We start from the raw sequence: 20,371 nt of genomic DNA, 5'->3' as shown, positions 1-20,371 counted from the left end.
GAGTCTGGTTTGTTCTTTATTTTCTATTTATGTTGTTCATGTTGGTTGCTGCTTTTCTGCGATGCTTTTGAGTTGTTTATTACTCTTTTAGATTTTTGGTGGGAAGCTTATGATGATTTTCTGTGATAAAATTTCTTGGAATTCAATCTTCTTTGATAAGTGGAACATAATTGGAACTGATTTGCATAACTTTAGAGTAATTTTGACCTTGATTTTAGGACATTGAATAAACCTGTGGGATTTTGAGCCATAACTGTTTATCATACACAGTTTATTCTTTGTTGTGAGTTTTGTCATGCATGTGGTGATCTTCTAGAACTTGTCATGGTTTCTGTGTCGAGATTGCTGTTGTGCCAGGATTAGGAGATGATTTTAGGCCATCTTTTGTTAGCCACAGTTTTTATCCCAAACACTGTCCTTAACGAAAAATTATCCTTTGTTATCCACTTTGAGCCTATTTAGCTTTTATTCTTTAGCCGGATGATAGGGGGTGATGTAGTATATGGGAATTTTTGTGTGGTGAATATCATAGTGGGTCATGAAAAAGAAGGGATGATATTGTGTTAGTTTTTACTCTTATAAGCTCTAGAAAGTTGTGAAAAGAAAAAAAAGAAAAAAAAAAGAGAAAAAAAGTGTGAAGTCGAGTGTATATTGAGAAATTTGTTAGAAAATTGACTTTGTGTGTTAGAAATAAATGGAGAGCATAAAAGAATGTTTAGTTCTGTTTTGTGATGATTAAATCCCTTGGTTGGAGTTGATTATAGTGTCATAGTATGGTGGAAGATGAAATTTATTCCATGCTTGATTAGTGAAGTTATAAGGTGTTGGTGTTCTTGAAGTATTTTGAGTCACTTAGCCTAAGTTTCCTTACCTAAACCAATGTCCCTACATTATAACTCAAAGAAAATACCTTTTTGATATTAGTCTTGGCACACTATTAGCGATGGAGATTGTAGACGATTGGCAAGCCTATGGTAAGTGATTTACATTGCATTGAATTCGATGAGAACATACACGTCCTATTCTAACGATTGAGAGTTGAGTGATACACGTACATTGTGAGATTCAATTCTTTGAAATTCAATGGTTGATTTTACTATAAGTTGTGTTTATTGGTGAACGTTGTGTCCATTTGTTGAAGATTTGAGAATTTTAGCTTTCTATATTTTTTTGAGGCCTCTATGATCTAGATTTCTGCCCATCCATGTTTATTAATTTTATTCTTCCCATTATTCGAGGATGAACAATGATTTAAGTTTGGGGGAGTTGATAAACACTTTAGATTTTCATTGCTTTCTAGTTTTCAAGGCTTGGATCAAGATTGAAGATTCAAGCCGCCACAATTGTTCCTATTCAGTTTTTATACAATTCAGTTTTTGTAATTGCGTTCTTTATGATTATGTTTATGTTTTATTTTAATATGTCTGGCTAGTTTTCTTATATGATTCTAGGGTTTGTAAATAGTTAATTAGATTCATATAATTTTTTTGTTAGTACCTATTTACCTTCCAGTTTATGATTCATAATTCCTGGTGCTTGAATTCGTGTGAATTATCTGATCAATAGTTTGCATGTGTAGTTATTCGGCTTGAGACCCAACAGAGATAGATGTTTAGCGAATTCAGGAATGTGTGATATGATCTTAACCTTGAGACCCAATGGAGATAGGTGGATTATAGGGAGCTATTCTTAGGAGCTATTGGGAGTTAGTAGATTTCCTTGAGACCCAACGGAGATAGACAATTACTAATCTACGATCGTTGCTGCTCTAGCGATAGTGATTGATCAATTAAGTGATCTCTCATCATAACTGGATTAAAATTGGTTAATATGATTAATAGATTTATTATGTGGATTTAGTTAATAAAATTACTACCCTAGGATCAATTGTCTTTATTACTTGATTTTTCTATGTGATTTTATTTGTTGCTGTTTGAGTCTAGTTCTAATCAAATCTTCCTTATATTCGTTTGTCTGTCTACTGTTAAATTTTGTTTAGGAGATAGCTAGAGATATTTCGTTGTGTCAGTCCCTGAGGATACGATACTCGATTGCTACATATATGCTACAAATATACTGTGTTAGTTGCGTTTTAGTTGCTAAATAAATTAGTGATCAGGCGGTCGCCGGCTGCTCCGTTTCTTCTTTTTTTCGAGCCCTTCGAGCTCGTTTCCTCGATTTTTGCATCCGAAACACTTGTAACTTGATACTTGGATCTTCAACATCCATATGTAGCTTTCAAAACACTCAAACCTATAGCAAAATAACCAAAACCATACCCAAATGCAATATCACAAAAGAATATGAAACTTAAACCAATTGATATCACAAACAAGCATAATCCTAGCACTTTAAGCACTTAAACATTCCTAAAAACAATGCAAAATGAGTGTTTATCAAGAATCGAGGCACGAGAGTCTAAGAATCAGGAGCTTTGAAACCCTTCACAACCAGTCTCGCCTTGTACCTTTGTTGTGAGCTATTCTCCTCAGCCCTTAATATGTAGACCCACTTGTTTTTCAGCGATCTCTTGCCGGCTGGTAACTTCACTAAAGTCATAGGTGTGATTTTCAACTAAGGAGTTCATCTCCTCCTTCATGGCTTCTAACCACTTCTCCTTTTGGTCATGCGCCATGGCTTCTTCAAAACTCTGTGGTTCACCTCCATCAATGAGCATTACATACTCATATGGGCTATATCTGGTAGAAGGTTGCCTTTCTCTGGTAGACCTTCTGACTGGAGGGACATCATCTTGTACAGGTGGAGTCTGATCGTCACCTGCTTCACCATTAACTGGATCACCATGCTCCGTGTTGGGTATCTCCCCCGTAATTCTGGAGTGTCGGTGAAGGAACTGGATCTAAGTTGACAGGAACTTCTGGATTAGATTCAGGTTTTTTCTTCGCATCATCAGGAACTTGATCTTCAAGGAATACAACATCCCTGCTTCTGATGACTTTCCTGTTAACTGGGTCCCATAATATGTAACCAAACTTTACATGAGCGTATCCCAAGAAGATTAATGGTTTGATTTTATCATCAACCTTGGATCTCTCATCTTTTGGAATGTGAACAAAAGCCCTGCAACCAAACACTCTCAAGTGTTTGTAAGACACATCTTTCCTGGACCAAACTCTATTTGGAATGTCACCACCTAGAGGAGTTGATGGAGAAAGGTTGATCAAGTCAACTACGATCCTCATAGCTTCACCCCAAAAGGATTTTGGCAGTTTAGAGTGCGACAACATGCATTTGATTCTTTCACAAATTATTTTGTTCATCCTTTCTACCACACCATTGTGTTGAGGGGTCTTTGGGATGTTTTTCTCAAGCTTGATACCATGGTTCCTGCAGTGTTGCTCAAACGGACCTTGGTACTCACCGTCGTTGTCTGCACGAACACACTTCAATTTTCTTCTCATTTGTCTCTCGACTTTTGCTTGAAAATTCTTAAAGACCTCTAAGGTTTGGTCTTTAGTTTTCAAGGCAAAACACCAGACTTTCCTCGAAAAATCGTCAATGAAAGTGATGAAATATAGTGCGCCACCAAGAGTTTTGTCTTTCATATAGCACAAATCTGTGTACACTAAATCAATAGGTTGAGCTCTTCTTGAGGGAGAAAAGCTCTTGAATGCAACTCTGGGTTGTTTTCTTGCCAAACAATCAACACAGGTTTCCAAGTGCATTCATTTAACCTCAGGGATGAGGCTTCTTTTAGCCAAGATCTCCCGACCTTTCTGGCTAAGCCTCTTATGTCATATCTCAATGGAGGAATTTTTGACGACTACATTCACCTCTCCATTGGACAACATTGCATGCATCATGTAGAGAGAATTTGCTTTCTACCCTTTGCTGCAATTAGAGAGCCTTTGATTAGCTTCCACTTTCCTTCGCCGAAATGGTTGATGTAGCCATCATCGTTGAGCTTGCTAGTAGAATAATATTGAGTCTGATATCAGGAACATGCCGGACATCTTTTAAGATAAGCTTACATCCTGTGTCAGTAAGCAGGACAATGTCTCCTATACCAACAACTTCTCTCACACCATGATTGGCCATTCTAACTTTGTCAAAGCTGCCACCGGTGTAGGATGCAAACATATCACGATGACATCGCCGTCAGTTGCAACTGCTGTTATATCTTTCTCAGCTTTTTCATTATTTCCACGCGCTTGATCTCTTTTCTTCTTTCTGCAGTCTCTCTCATAATGGTTTGGACCACCGCAATAATGGCATTTGAAGTCTTTTCTGGGTTTAGACTTCCCCCTGGATTTATCTCTCGAATATTGAGAGCCTTTACTTTTACTTCTCCCTCGATCTCTATTTTCAGCAATCATCGCCTTTGTCTCAGAAGAACGTTCTTGATCTTTTCTTCTGAATTCTTCATTAAGAAGACAATCTTTGACCATCTGCAAGGTCAGTGCTCCACCTGGAGCCGAGTTGGTGATTGACACTACAAGAGTGCCCCAACTGTTCGACAACGAACTGAGCAGCAATAAAGCTACGACTTCATCATCAAGAGAAATCTTCATGTTGGTGGATTGGTTAATAAGACCGTGATATGCATTTAGGTGCTCCGTCATGTTGGCACCCTCCACATATCGCAAGCGAACAATTTTTCTTATGATGGAAGCTTTGTTTAAGGCGTTTTTCCTTTCAAACATAGCTTCCATTTTCTTCCAAATAAGCTTTTTTTTCGTTAGCAAAATGATGAAAAATACTGTGTTCAATGAAGCGTCGGACGTAACCAACTATTTTCCTGTGCATGATGAGCCATTCATTATCACTCATATCATTTGGTTTGGCATAATCTCCATGTAAGGGCAAATAGAGATCCTTACAATAGAGAAGATCCAACATGTTCGGCTTCCAAATTGAGTAATTTGATCCGCTCAATTTGAACATACCACCAAGCGACAACGATTCCTCCTTTTTTAATCCGCCTCAGAACCAAGGTGGCTCTGATACCACTTGTTGGGAAAAATGGTGAAAAAATATCCAAGAGTGTCAAAACAAATGACACTTGCATAGCGGAACCAGGATAGTTCTTTTCCCTCTTGCTGGATTACAAAATGGGACCAAACCAAGAAAAATATTTGGTGCAAAATATAAGAAAATATGATACAAGAATTTTAAGTGGAAAACCCAAATTGGGAAAAACCACGAGACCGTAGTCTAGAAATCTTCCACTATGTATATAGTAAGCTTACAAAATTCTCCCTACACAAAATAGAAGAAACACAAATCTCAAGTTTAATAACTTGGGAAACACAAGAGGACTGAGCTACTATTTTAAGAGAGATGAAAAAATCCTATGATTTTTCCTCACACTTTTCTTTTCTCAAAATGCACTCACCAAACTCTCTCTTATTTTGCCTCACACTCTTGCACTTTTGCACACTCATTCTTCTGCAGAATGAGCTCAATTTATAGTGAAATTTTGGCTGCAAATTTCTTCTCCTATAGCGACCTACAGCCGCAATTGTAGAATGAACTCATAGGAGGAGGCTGGCAGATATTGTAATCACCGCATTTTAGAAATAAGGTGGGCTGCATCTATTTTTCTTGCTGCCAATTTCCTTCAAATCAACTATTGGGAACTATTGCAATAAGTGCAATATTACATCTCAACAACCATTGTCAAATTTTGTTGGCTTGTAGGACCATTCCACATGAAGTGGAAATAGTTCAACAGCTGAAACTTACTCCTTTCCACCACTAAAGCCGCATCTCCGTTGCCCTCGACTTTCTCTATCAAAACGGTACAACCTCGCTTCATGTAAAGCCCAAAGTTTCTCGTCTTTGGAAGGGTAAGAACATGTCCATACGCGAAGTGCAAAAGAAAATAAAAGAGTAAGCGCCTTACCTAGCGTAGCTGCGTTAAGATGAAACAAAACAATGTTGAGCATTATGTTGATATAACCCAGGCCGAGTCGTTGCGGCACAAGCGTCTCGGGGGCCTTGCAGTTTGGAGGGCTTACTATGGTTTTCTAAAAAGATTACCGCTGCCAAAACTTTTCACTATGATTCCTTTATAACGCCATGCTTCGATCTATAGGAAAATATGAGTGTGATGGAATGGGAAATAAGGAAGAAACTAAAGTAGAAACACTGTGAATGAAAGTGACTACACAGCAACTCTATTTATTGGCAAAAGAAATGGCCAAAGGCCAAAAGTTCCATGTGGCGCGGCCTTTAAATTTCTTTATTTAATACTGTTAATTTATCAAAAAAAAATGGCCTAAACCCTAAAACCTAACATGTGTACGTGATGATATGCAGCGGCCTGCAATATGCGTACTCCCTCATTGTTGGCACGTATCAAATGGTTAAATGGGAAAAATATTCTTGCACGGGGCTTGATTTGACCAAAAAAGAAATAAATAAAACCAAGTTGCAATCAGACTCGGTTTCACTCAGTTGCAATTGATGCTACCATGTTGACAAGCTTCGAGCTGCTGGAAAAGAAATGAGTAAGTTGTTACTGTAGTGAAAAGAAAGCAGTAGAGATGGGATTAATATCTTGACATGCTCTGTAGAGTTCCTAATATAATCTGCAAAAGAGGGAAACGGCTCTCATATAGTTTGCAAGACTCCAACAAATTTGTATGTACAATCTGCAAGCTTCAACATAAACTGTATATATACTTATTTTGATAGAGTGTTGCTGCAATTTCAAAGGGTTCCGATATGGCGTTTCTACGTGAAAAGAAATTGTGGGTAAAGAAATAATTATTGGTGGGCTGTGTTGAAGTATATTGAAATTAGTTAAATGAGTTAGCATTAGTTTGTTAGTAGTTTTGCTGAGTCAGCTTCTTGTTAATCAGTTAGTTAGTCTCTCAATTACCTGTGTAGCTGTTGTATATATATAGCTCATATACATGTAAATATCATTATTGAAATCTAATGAAAAGCTCTCAATTCAAAATGAACTTCCTCTCTCTCAGATCCCCTTCTTTAGTTTACTCTTGATATGGTATCAGAGCCTAAAACCTGTCCAAATTCATCTCCAATCCTCTCTCCAAATACAAATTCATTCTCAAAATCTCAGCAACTGCTTCTTCTTCCGCTATTCTCTGCAATGGATAGTTCTTCCTCCGCTGCAAATCTCCCTCACTTTCCCCAAATTCTTAAGCTCGATCGCACCAATTATGCATTCTGGAGAGCACAGGCTCTCTCCGCCATCCGCGCTCACGGCTTCTCCGATTTCATTGCAAATCTAGCAATAGCACCGCCACCACTGCTACCTAATTCTTCTGATGCTGCTCCCGTACCGAATCCAGCCTACGCTCTTTGAATTCGTCGCGATCAATTTCTCCTCAGTTGGATGTTATCCTCTGTCACTGAGTCAATGCTAGGTCATGTTGTTCGCTGCAATTCATCTCGCGAAGTCTGGCTTGTGCTTGAACGGCTATTCATGTCGCACTATAAAGCGTGAATCATGCACCTGCGACTTCTCCTCCAAACCTACAAAGAAATGAGCTATGAGTGTTGAAGAGTTCTTTCTAAAAATGAGGGGTTATGCCGATCAACTTTCTGTTTGTTGGTCAGCTTATCAATGATGATGAACTCATCATGTACATTCTCTCTGGCTTCGGACCAGAATATGAGGCTTTGGTTGTCAATATCATGCATCGTAATGATGCTCAAAATCTGCAGGAAATTCAGTATTCCTTTCAAGCTTATGAGCTTCGTCTACAACAGCAAACCTTGCCCTCCAACTTTGAGTTGGCAGCTCATGTAGCCTATCGCAGTCAAGGACGAGGTGCTTCTTCTTCTCAAGGCTCTAATCAAGCAAACCAGTGGTGGTTTTAATCGATCCATGTCCTCCACCAAAAGCATCATTTGTCAGCTCTGTGGCCGATCTGGACATGTTGCTATCAAGTGCTTCAAGCGCTTTGACATCAACTTTACTGAAAATACCAACACTTCTCCTCAGGCCTTGTTATCTGATACTATCATATCTACTGTGCCTACTGCTGATGTTATTTCTTCTCAGGATACCTCAACCATGGATCTTTCGTGGTATATGGATAGTGGAGCCACAGCACACATAACAAATGATATGCATAATTTGGCAATCAACAATGACTACTGTGGAAATGAAAATCTCATGGTTGGAAATGGTAACCTTCTCTCTATTTCCTCAGTTGGATCCAACTCTATTCCTCTAACCTCCACTCATTCACTTCGCCTTAATAACATTCTATATGTACCACAAATTACCAAAAATCTTCTAAGCATTTCTCAGTTTACCAAAGATAATGCTATTTCCATTGAATTTACTCACTCTTCCTGTTTTGTTAAGGACTCCAAAACACAACGGGTACTGCTGAAGGGAACTTTTCTTAATGGTCTCTACCAGCTTGATCTCTCCTCATTCTACAACAAAGCCACCTCTACATCATCAATAACTCTTCCTGCTAGTGTCAGTTCTCACTCTAGTCATCTCTGTAATAAAACTTCTAGCACTACTGTTAGGCCTACTTTTGTTGTTGTATGTACTACTTTAGATACACTTAATAGAACTCTTGGGCATCCTGGCCCCAATGTAATGGCCAAAATATGTACTCATCTCAAGATTCCTTATAAATCTACTGATCTCAGTTTCTGTGAAGCTTGCAAAGCTGGCAAATGACATCAAAAACCCCATGTTATTCAACCAATTAAGACTAAAGCTGCTTTTGATCTTTTACATTCTGATCTTTGGGGTCCAGCATCCATATCTTCCACTGTAGGCTATAAGTACTACATCATTTTTGTTGATGATTTCACAAGATACACTTGGATCTATCCATTAACCATAAAATCCCAAGTCACAGCCACAATCAAGAACTTCATTGCCATGATACAGTGTCAGTTCTCCACCCTTATCAAATCTCTCCAAACTGACTGGGGGGTGAATTTAGACCATTAGTAGAGCATCTTATCACCTTAGGCATTCATTTCAGACATCCATGTCCACATATTCATACCCAAAATGGAAAAGTAGAAATAAAACATCAACATGTAGTGGATATGGGCATGACTTTACTCACTCAAGCCTCTCTTCCTTTCTCATATTGGTGGGATGCTTTCCAATCTGCAACACATCTCATCAATCGCCTACCTACACCCTCTCTCAACAATATCTCCCCATATCAGGCCCTATATCACCAAATACCCAACGATAAATGGCTCAAAGTCTTTGGTTGCTCCTGTTTCCCATACCTTAAACCCTATAACCAACACAAACTACAATATAGATCATCAAAATGTTTGTTTCTTGGCTACAGTGAGCATCATAAAGGTTATAAGTGTCTTAGTCCTACTCATAGGCTCTACATATCTGACACTGTTCACTTCAATGAACAGGAATTTCCCTATTCATCCATTTTTCCTAGCACAGGTACTATCTCCTCTCCGGTCTCCCATCATCACCAACTACCCATCCTTCCTTTACCTGACAACCCTCTCCCTCAATTCTCCTCTTCCTCTGAAGAGTCCTCCACTCCAACTCAGAATACATTTTCTCCACAGTCCTCATCATCTTCTTCCAATGGCTACATTCCCCACAACCTTCCTTCTCCTACTCCATCTCCACATCTCACTCCTTCTTCTTCACTATCACCACCAACACCACCACCACCACTACCTCATCCACCTTCTCATCTAATGGTTACCAGATCCAAACTTGGGATCTTCAAACCTAAAAGTTATGTTGTGAACCAAGCCCCTGCTGACACCACTGGACTTCTTGGTTGCTTTACTATGTAGAATCATGAGGTGTTTATTGTTCAAAATATAATTCCTGATGTTGAGTCCAAAATTCCCTCTCTTCCTAAGACAGCTGCTGATGCTCTAGCTCATCCAGACTGGTGTGCAGCTATGGAAAAGGAATTTCAAGCCCTAAACATCAAAGGTACCTGGACTTTTATTCCACCATCTCCTTTATATAAAGTCATAAGCAACAAATGGGTATTTCGTGTGAAAACTTTATCTGATGGTGAATTGGACAAGCTCAAGGCTAGGCTTGTAGCTCGAGGGTTTGAACAACTTGCGGGAGTGGACTTTCTTGAAATATTCAGTCCAGTTATTAAGTCTTCCACAATTCGATTAATGTTTGCTCTAGCTGCATCAAAAGGTTGGGATATTCAACAGGTTGATGTTAATAACGCCTTTCTCAACGGCAATCTTGAAGACAACATATACATGTCCCAACCGCAGGGCTTTGAGGACCCTCTTCATCCCGACTACGTGTGCAAGTTGCACAAATCCTTATATGGTCTTCTTCAAGCGCCCCGGGCATGGTATGATAAACTCCGAAACACTCTCTACTCTCTTGGATTCAACAGATCTATCTCTGATCATTCCCTCTTCTACAAACATTCCACTGGCGCCATTATGCTCATTCTCATCTACGTTGATGATATACTCATCACAGGAGATAGTTCCTCTTAAGTTCTAAGTCTTATTGATCTAATGAACAATAAGTTTGCTCTCACTTATCTGGGTTCAATTCACTACTTTTTGGGAATAGAGGTTACCAAATCCGGCTCCAACTATGCTTTGTGTCAATCTAAATATCTCAAAGAACTACTGGAGAAAACCAACATGAGTTCTTGTCATCCTTGCTCAACTCCAATGACACCTGCCACTCGACTTTCCAAGGAAGGTGGTGAGTCGTTTTCTGATCCTTCACTATACAGAAGCACCATTGGTGCCCTACAATATCTTACACACACCAGGCCGGACATTGCTTTTGCGGTAAATAAGCTAAGTCAGTTCTTACATCATCCCACAACCTTACACTAGACTGCTTGTAAGAGAATCCTTCGATATCTCAAAGGCTCTAGTTCCTTGGCTCTGCATTTTACTCCGTCTTCCTCTACTCAACTTATTGGATTTGCAGATGCCGATTATGCCAGCTGTATTGATGATCGGCGCTCCACTGGAGGGTACTGTGTCTATTATGGAGACAATCTCATTACCTGGAGCTCCAAAAAGCAACACGTGGTATCCAGAAGCAGCACGGAATTTGAATATCGTTCTTTAGCTTCTGCCACTACTGAACTACTTTGGTTAGATTCTCTATGTCATGAGCTTCATCTTCCGGTTGCTTCTCCCCATAAACTATGGTATGATAACTCCAGCGCCGTGGATTTATCCTCAAATCCTGTCTTCCACGCTCGGACAAAGCACATTGAAGTTGATGTGCATTTTATTCGGGAAAAGGTCCAAGATAAATTTGTGGAAGTTGGGCACGTTCCTGCAGTTGAGCAAATTGCTGATCTTTTCACCAAGCCTCTCGCAGAGCCTCGATTTTGTGCTCTTTGAAGTCAGCTTCATCTGGAGTCCTTACATGATCATGGATAGATTCAAGACTTTTTGGCGTATGTTGAAGTATATTGAGATTAGTTAAATGAGTTAGCATTAGTTTGATAGTAGTTTTGCTGAGTCAGCTTCTTGTTAATCACTTAGTTAGTCTCTCAATTAACTGTGTAGCTGCTGTATATATATAGCTCATATACATGTAAATATCATTATTGAAATCTAATGAAAAGCTCTCAATTCAAAATGAACTTCCTCTCTCTCAGATCCCCTTCTTTAGTTTACTCTTGATAGGCTGGAACCATAGAGAGAAATGATTTCAAAATCCAAGAAGACAAATTATGGCTAAATAAGCAATTCCAGAGTTGGGCTAAACAAATTCAATGATTTAAGTCAAATAATTAACTTTGGTTGAGCAAAACTTGCGAATTGGACTTGTGGCCTGGTTGCTCTACTTACATAGGCTGGAATATCAGTAACTTCAAATTGGAAGAAGGAAATCTGAGTCAATCTAATTTAGATTATTATGTCAGTTTATCCCTATAGTTGGAGTAAGCTTTCAAAAAATCATGTGCCTCACAATCAAGAAGAATAGAAATTAGGCCACATATCGGCACACCCGTGCGATGCACGGCGAAATCGACTTTAAATAACATTTTGAATAAATAAATATAAATATTAAACAAAATAAAAATAAAAATAAATGTAAAATATGCTTTAAAAATAAAATATCAATTACTCAATAAAATTTTGAATTAAAAACGTAATTTTCAACTATGTATAAAATGTAATGATAATGAAAATTAATATACACGTTATAGAGAATTTCACTTAATAATAAATAAATAAATATTTTCATACACGGACATAAATAAAAAAAATTGTTAAATTTTTACAAAGAGAAAGAAAATAAAATAATTTAAAATTTTAATAACTTATTCGTTTTAAATTCATTTTTGATGATTTTTATATCATATTAGAGATTTTGTTACGAACATAAACTTAAGATGTATATTGAATATTTCTTCATATATTAAATTATACTCCCTCCGTCCCTAAAATAACTTCCTCTATTTTCATTTTGGGACGTCCCCCAAATAACTTCCTCTTTCTTTCTTTCTATTTTTGGACACCCACCTCACCACAAATAATACTTTATTTATTCTTACTTTTCACTTTTCACTACTCCCAATACTAATTATAACACTTTTCACAACTTCCAATAATAATTATATCATTTTTTCTTCACTATCAATACACTTTACAACTTTTTATTAAAACCCGTGCCGTCCCCAAAGAGGAAGCCATTTCAGGGACGGAGGGAGTACTATATTTAAAAAATAAAATAAAAAAAGTGAAAAAATTGATAGGAGAAGAGAAAAAAAATAGAGGAAAAAAATAAAAAGAAAAAATAGAAGGAAAAAACTCTTCTTTTACGAGCTAATATATAAAACTATCAACTTTCATATTGTAAAGATAAAAATTGTCCACTAAGATAAAAATAATAAAAAGTGGCCAATTTTTGTGTAAAAGTACAAAATTACCCCTAACAATAAAAATTAAAAAAGTAAGCCATATTTCTCTCCCTCTCTCTTCTCTCTCTCTATTGTACACTCTTCTCTCTCTCTCTCTCTCTTCTCTCCCTCTCCCTCTTCGGCTCTCCCTCTCTCTCTCGTCCTTGCCGCCGCTCCCAGTCGCCGGCCACCGCTGCACAGCGAACCACCACCAGCGCGACGCACAGCAGCAACGGATCCTCTCTTCTCTCTCTCTCTTCTCTCCCTCTCCCTCTCCCTCTCCCTCTCCGGCTCTCCCTCTCTTCTATGTGCTGCAGTTTCGATCTCTCTCTAGGGTTTCGTTTGGTCCTCTTCCTCTATAAGAGATCGTTTCTTCTTCACCGAAGAATTTTCCAGCGTCTGAGGAGGATTGAAGAATTTCGATCTAATGTGATCAACGTTGTAGTGATTTTGTCGAGATTGAAGAATTTCGATCTATTTTTCCTTCACAATTTATGTCGAGAGTTTTGTTTTAGCTTTGATGAATGAGAAATAGATGTGAGGGATAGGCTGAGGAAGGAGGTGTTGGTGTCGCTGCGGAGGGCGCTTCAGCTGCCGAAGGTGTATCTTGAGAAAGTGAAGTCGGGCAAAGCCAAGATCGCCGCCGGCACATTGCTTCCTCATTAGATAATCGCGTCCTTGGATGACGAAGATGACAGCGGCCAAGTGGCGAAGCTTCAATGGAAGAGAATGGTGGAGGACATGGCCAAGGTTGGGAAATTGAGCAATTGCCTTGCAATCTGTGACGTTTCTGGGAGTATGGATGGAATCCCTATGGAGGTTTCGGTGGCGCTAGGAGTTCTGGTGTCTGAGCTAAGCGATGAGCCATGGAAGGGGAAGCTCATCACCTTCAGCGAAAATCCTCAGCTCCAGATAGTGAGAGGGGAAAGCTTGAAAGAGAAGACTGAGTTTGTGAGAAGAATGGAGTGGGGGATGAACACTGATTTCCAAAAGGTGTTCGATGTGATACTGAAAGTCGCGGAGAAGGGGAAGCTGAAGGCGGAGGAGATGATAAAGAGGCTATTTGTGTTCAGTGATATGTAATTCGATGAGGCTTCAATGAATCCGTGGGAGACGGATTATGGGGCGATCGTGAGGAAGTACAGAGAGAAGGGATACGAAGAATGTTTGCCGGAGATTGTGTTTTGGAATTTGAGGGATTCGAGGGTGACGCCGGTGCCGGCAAACCAGCCGGGGGTGGCGCTTGTGAGCGGCTTCTCCAAAAATCTGATGAAGATATTTCTTGAAAAGGGTGGAGTGATGGATCAGGTGGCGTTGATGGAAGCTGTGATTGCTGGTAAAAAATATCAGCAGCTGGTTGTGCTGGATTGATATAGTTAGATAGCATTAGTTTGGATCTTTGTTAGCAGTGTAAAAATTTTTGATTAATCAATGTGGATGAACTTGGTTTGTGACTCTTGGATTTTGAAGGATTTAATCAATGATTATGAAAAAAATGAGAAATAGATGTGAAAAAATAGAGGAAATTTTTTTCACTGATGTATAGTTGATTTAGATACAATTAATTTTCTATTGAGCTATATTTTTTAGGCATTTGCAAAACGATAATATGATAGTGATTTTGTATATTTATTTTTAATATTCTTAAATTTACAACTAGATTTATGAATTTACAATTAGATCTATGAATTCACGACCACATTTATGAATTCACAACTTCATGATTTTAAATTCACAACTAGATTTAAGAATTCACAACCAGGTCGATGAATTCACAACTTAATGTTCTTGAATTCACAACTAACTCGATCAATTCACAACTTAATATTCTTGAATTTACAACCAAATCTATAAATTCACAATCAAAATAAATTACATTTTTAATTGTGAATTCAAACTTTAAAAACTCAAATTCGCAACTACTTGAATTCACAACCAAAATAAATTCTAGTTGTGAATTAAATTCGGGTTGTGAATTCAACTGATTGTGAATTCACAACCAACATAAATCTGGTTGTGAATTAAATTTTGGTTGTAAATTCGTTTAGTTGTGAATTCGTTTAGTTGTGAATTCACAACCAAAAAATTTTGATTGTAAATTAAATTTTGATTGTGAATTCGACTGGTTGTGAATTAAATTTTGACTGTGAATTCGACTAGTTGTGAATTCACAAACAAAAAATTCTGGTTGTGAATTCGACTGGTTGTGAATTGCGGGATTTTTTAAAGGGGTAATATAAAGTGGACATTTTTTTTATTTTTAATGTGAAAGGATATTTTGGTAACAGTGGCCATTTTTTAATGTTTTTATCTTAGTGGACAATTTTTAATTTTACAATATGAAAGTGGCCATTTTAAAAATCCACTTTCTTTTACACCCTATATAATAGATACATATTTTAGGGCCCAAATTTTCTTAATTGACGGGCTTGTAAAATGTATATAGTCCAATTCATTATTTAAAGCCTAAATAAGAGTATAAATTGTTTTTATATTCGAATTCAAATCAAGAACTACTAATTATGAGTATAATATTTAAAATTGCAAATTCAAATAATGAACTCCTAAATATTAGTACAAACTATTTTATATGGCGTCCCTATGGTTTAGCCCCCTAATGTCAGGAATGAGAGCTGCCCACTACCTCAATATGAATTATGAAATTTGAACAAAAATAAAGCCAAACCATACTGCCTGGTGTGAGAAAAAGAGCAATTTCACAGTGACAAAGAGCAACGCAATTAGCAGGATTTCTCAAAGAGACTTTGCATCTAAAAATGCACTGGAATTACACAACCAAGACAGGATTGACACATCTGACCAACAAAATTTTCCCGCTAATTTGACAATCTAAGGAATCAGTCAAAAACAATCGAGCACATTTTGAGCATATGATATAGTTTATACCATATGACTCAGAGGTCTGCCAGTTCTTGGGGTGCATCTATATTTGCGGAGTTGACATGTAAAACATCGTCCAACTATTCATATCCACTCCGAGTAAAAGCAAAGCAGCCAAACAACTCAAGAGAGAGAGTCCCAATAAAAGCATACCTGCTGAAACTTCTCATGATATCATTCATCTATCAACGAATGCAACTGTTTCCTGAAACTTGATATCTTACTAGCTTCAACAGCCATCACTAAACCCATCGGCCAATAATTTTTTAGCTGCATCTTCGTGAAAATTCAAATCAGCAAGAAACAGTTTCTTATGTAAGAAGATCAATGCATTTGCTTAAGAGATGAATCACAATAATAATAATGCACATGAAAGCATCATCGATGCATCAGGAAAACATCATGTAAAGAAACCTGAAGTAAATGGAAAAGCCATGCTCACCTTAGATTACTCGAAAGATTTTAGAATAATCAAATGGAATGTGTATTTTTTTAATTTATAGCAGTCTCTATTGTGTCCCTTTCTAGCACCAAGGTACTTCAAATATAAGAAAATGTGAGGATACATCACATTTGCACAATACAGAACCAAATAAATGCACAAAACGATGTATAACAAGTAATGTAGTTTCAAAACTGGGAATACATGAACAAGAGAAGGGTCCGAAGGAGTGGTCTTTTTTATCTTAATATGATGGGTAATCAGTGATTATTAGTGAACAGCTGACCTCCTAACTATACGAGGCTGTCTTATATTTTAGAGATATCATCTTAAGGTTGAACAGCAATACTTGCCTCATTAGCTGTCACTTGCTGTGCATGCAAGGGAAAACTGAAGGACAACGAGCTAAGCTGCAGAAGCATTTTATAGAAGTCAGGTTTAGAAACTGATAAGAGTGTAGCAGCACCGAAAAGATTCCACAGGGTACCTCAAAGAAAATTTCATCTTCAGGTCTGTTGTAAATCACAGCTTCTTCTCTGTTTTTAACAGTCCCCCTATTCTGGTCTGCGTTTTTGTGCTACACACATGCATATAGAAGAAGAAAACTATAAAATATTGCTGATTTGCAATGATATTTACTTATTTACAAACATTAGCAATCTACAGAGAGCAACTTCAACAATGTACCTTGTAAATTTTGCTAATTATTAGATAAAATTTGAAGCAGAAGGAACTTCGGAGCTCTTCGGTAGGCTTCAGCAAGTAAAATAAAGTATAGTAAGAGCAAACTTAAGATAATGAAATAAGAAAGAGACCACCCCCAAATTAAATACTTAATATTAAAGGTGAGAAAGGAAAAGGTAAGTCATCCCAAGCATCACGAGATATTAATTCACAAGTACTTCTTGACGCGCTCTAATATGAAGTCGGGTGATTTTTATTTGTAAGTCATTATTATTCAATAAAGATTCAAGACCAACACGGACTTGAAAAGTTAGGTAATTTTATTCAATACGACTCAAGATTAAAAATTTCAAGAAACTTATTTTCTACCATTCAGAATTAATATAACTGTCTATCACAATAATATTGTCACTTACCTCATCTTCTGTAGCCCACTCCACTTCGTCAAAGAGGGCATCATAAAGCGGAGGCAAAAGCTGAGGTGGGAGATTTACAACACGCTATGATACTAAAAGACCAACATCTTGAACATGCTCTCCAACTAAAGACTTAAGTTTACCCATCACATCCATATCCTGGTACACTTTAAGCAGGTAATCCTTGAGGTCAAGCACACATTTGCTATCCTGGTTCAAACATAAAGTAGCATGTGTCAGAACTCGACTTTAAGATTCTTAATTGTTTCCAGAAGAGGGTATGCATATTGTGCTCGTGCAATTTGGCCTCACACAAAACCTAAAATCAGTAAAAGGAGACATAATTACGATATTTTTTAGAAATTACAAGTGAAGGAGTGCAACAATATATACACATAAAAAGAAAGCAGTTGCTTGCCTTATATCTCCCCAAATTAAGAGCAGAAACAACAGAATATACTCCATCATCTTCATCATTTTCAATCTTGACTACAGTCCCAACAGTCGGCTGACCCAATATTAACTCAACAAAGCCACTCAAATCCCACTGTAAATTGTCGAGGTAAGTCTGCAGGAGGACTTTCACCCCATGGAAGTCACTAGGTTTTGGATCAAAGAAGACAAAATCTGCTTGAACATCTCCCTTAGCAAACAAATGAATCAATGGATTAGAATATTCAACGGGAAACTCATTCCAACTGGTGTGGCTAATAACAATCAAATGAAACTAGCGAGATGATGGTGATCAAACCAACCTCAAATTCTTCATCATCAGAAGAGTCAGACTGCAAGGTTTTATCTTTTCCATTGTTTTTTAATCCATTAACTACAGATAAGCAAATAGCATTAAAGAGCAATGCCACAATAATAGAGAAACAAAAAGGAAGCAGGAAACCAACAAATATCATACGAGAAGAGGATGCTAAATCTTCATTTTGTAGCTTGGGCTTCTCAACCTCTTTTGTGGTCCTCCAACTCCGAGTAGCCATAGCTTTCGACCGAGCAAATGGAGAAAAGGTAAGTAGTCGATGTCTCAAAGACTGGTTATGTTTTTTTGGTTTCCGTGGCATTCTGTAAGTTAAATAACCAATATTAGCATCATGTATAGGAGAAAGATAGCGAAAACACAATCCAGGAAAATTCAACAACAGGAGTTGTTTCTTAATGCTGTTGTGTTACTATAATTACAGGTTAACAGGGTTGCAATGAGACAGCCTCATAATCTGTAATACCCAGATTTTTCTTTTAATAAAATTTTAGGAGAAAATAAAAAAAATAAAAAAAAAATTGAATTTTAAGTGGATGCACGCCTGAAAATAAAGTTTAGTTGTAATTCCAACAAAATGTGTTACTTAAGTTCTATGAAATTTTTGTAGCATTTGAATTGCTTACATAAAATTGATTACCATACTTGATGAGCAAATCCCTATGGGCTATGGCCTATGTGTGTATATATAAACTTTGGGCTTCATTAATTCAAACTATTAATTAATTGGGCTATTGAAATAAGACTACTTCTATTGGACCTTAATTTTTTTGATGACGCCCATTTATTTGAGCAGTCCACAAGCCCATTTTTTTAGAAGACCCAGCCCATCCCTTCTATTAACTGAGAGACATTTTCATAGTTATTTCTAAATGATGGTTTAATTATCTTAATTCTATTTAAGATTTGCAGCTTTCAATCGGCCACGCTACCTCTGTCTTCTTTAAATTACCCACGGCCTTACCCCACACAGTTCACTCTTCATAACAAAATCATTTTCTTCACATGAATCCCGTCCCTTTCATCTCAATCAATCTTCCCAGAAACAACTGTAATTATTTTCGATTTCTTGGACAACAATAGAAGCAACTAAGACAGATAAGGTTCGGCCTCTAATACACAGTTTCTTTCTGTCTCTTTCACCAAATCATACTATAAACATATTCCATAACTAAAAGTATGACACTTTTGGTGAACACATATTTTAATAAAATACACTTTTGATGGATACATATTTTAATAAAATGGGCTGTGATTTTTGCATAGTGAAAAAAAGATCCCATCAAAAATTAAAAAATGAGCGGTTGAAATTGAATTAATGATGATTTTTTTATAAATAAAAGTATTTATAAGGATAAAAAAAATAAGAACAAAAAGGTCTCAAAATGGAAAGTACCATTGTTTTTTTTTTTTTTGCAGACAACTCAAGCAGATGCAGAATTCAGTTTATACATCATGAAGGTTTCATCTTCTACTTCATCACTTCAAACCATCTACACTATCTACTTTTGCTACTACTCTTTATCTGATGAACTTTGAGGACACGAACACAACAAAACAGAGAAATAAGAACTTAGAATAAGTATAATAATTTCAATCAAACCAACAAAGACTTCTAATTGTCGAATGCTTTCACTGAATAAGAAACCAACGAGCTCAACATAGAAGCTATAACCAAAAATTTTAGAAAGAACAGAACCTTAAATATTTCGAAGTTTTCGGTCTTTGTTAGTGTATCTTTTGAGCCCGTAGTGTGGGATGAGGGCTCGACGCTGTAGTCCAGCGAGGAGGGGAAGAAACGCCGAGGCAGCGGCTCTTGAGGCCGTTGCTCGGCCGAGTCGGAGAAGGAGAAAGGGCGGCCGGTGGCTGTGGCTGTTACGACTTTGGGGATTTCGGTCCAGAGAGGGAAAGGAAGAGAGAGAGTTTGAGGTTCTCTTTCAATTTAGGGATTTTCTTCAATTGGAAGTTTCGGAAGAGGGGCAAGGAGGAGGGACTGATGTTGTCGGCGACGGCTGTTGCCGCCGAGGAGGGAGGCGGCGGCGATGTGAGGGGGAGGTGACTGCGTGTGCGTGTGTATCAGTGTGTGTGCGTGTTTAAGAGTGAAGAAAGAAGAAAATGGTTTGGGTTGGGGTTTTATTAATGGGTTAATGGCCAAAAAATACACGAACTATCACAAAATTTGCAAATTGCACATGACTTCAAAAATGGCCTCAAAATACACCATCTTTTAATTTTGTTGTAATTTGCACATGCGTTGACCATCCCTTAAATCTTAGATGACGTGTCTCCCGGAATTTGCAGACGTGTCATACAAAACGACGTCGTTTTGTGAAGCTTT

The 20,371-nt window shown here is 37.6% G+C and overlaps 1 protein-coding gene and 2 pseudogenes across 1 annotated transcript; 2 read left to right on the top strand and 1 right to left on the bottom strand.

Annotated features, from left to right (window-relative positions):
- The first annotated feature begins 10,461 nt into the window (after positions 1-10,461).
- Positions 10,462-11,035, top strand: LOC131008089 (uncharacterized mitochondrial protein AtMg00810-like). The gene is made up of 2 exons (XM_057934989.1): positions 10,462-10,746; positions 10,892-11,035. Exons 1-2 carry the CDS (start codon positions 10,462-10,464, stop codon positions 11,033-11,035), a joined length of 429 nt encoding a protein of 142 aa, XP_057790972.1.
- Positions 11,036-11,077: 42 nt separating this feature from the next.
- LOC131008088 (uncharacterized) lies at positions 11,078-14,422 on the top strand (annotated as a pseudogene).
- Positions 14,423-15,524: 1,102 nt separating this feature from the next.
- On the bottom strand, positions 15,525-20,174 carry LOC131011446 (protein BCCIP homolog; annotated as a pseudogene).
- Between the last annotated feature and the right edge of the window lie 197 nt (positions 20,175-20,371).

Source organism: Salvia miltiorrhiza, chromosome 2 (assembly GCF_028751815.1).
Source record: "Salvia miltiorrhiza cultivar Shanhuang (shh) chromosome 2, IMPLAD_Smil_shh, whole genome shotgun sequence".
NCBI lineage: Eukaryota > Viridiplantae > Streptophyta > Magnoliopsida > Lamiales > Lamiaceae > Salvia > Salvia miltiorrhiza.
The sequence above is the reverse complement of the archived record's forward strand: the minus strand, read 5'-3'. Positions and strand labels throughout refer to the sequence as shown.

Bases quoted from the DNA above. Each gene is read 5' to 3' on its own strand.
- LOC131008089 (XM_057934989.1), top strand. From the start codon at position 10,462: ATGAACAATAAGTTTGCTCTCACTTATCTGGGTTCAATTCACTACTTT. The intron at 10,747-10,891 runs GTAAATAAGCTA...TTGGATTTGCAG, and splicing joins GGCCGGACATTGCTTTTGCG to ATGCCGATTATGCCAGCTGT.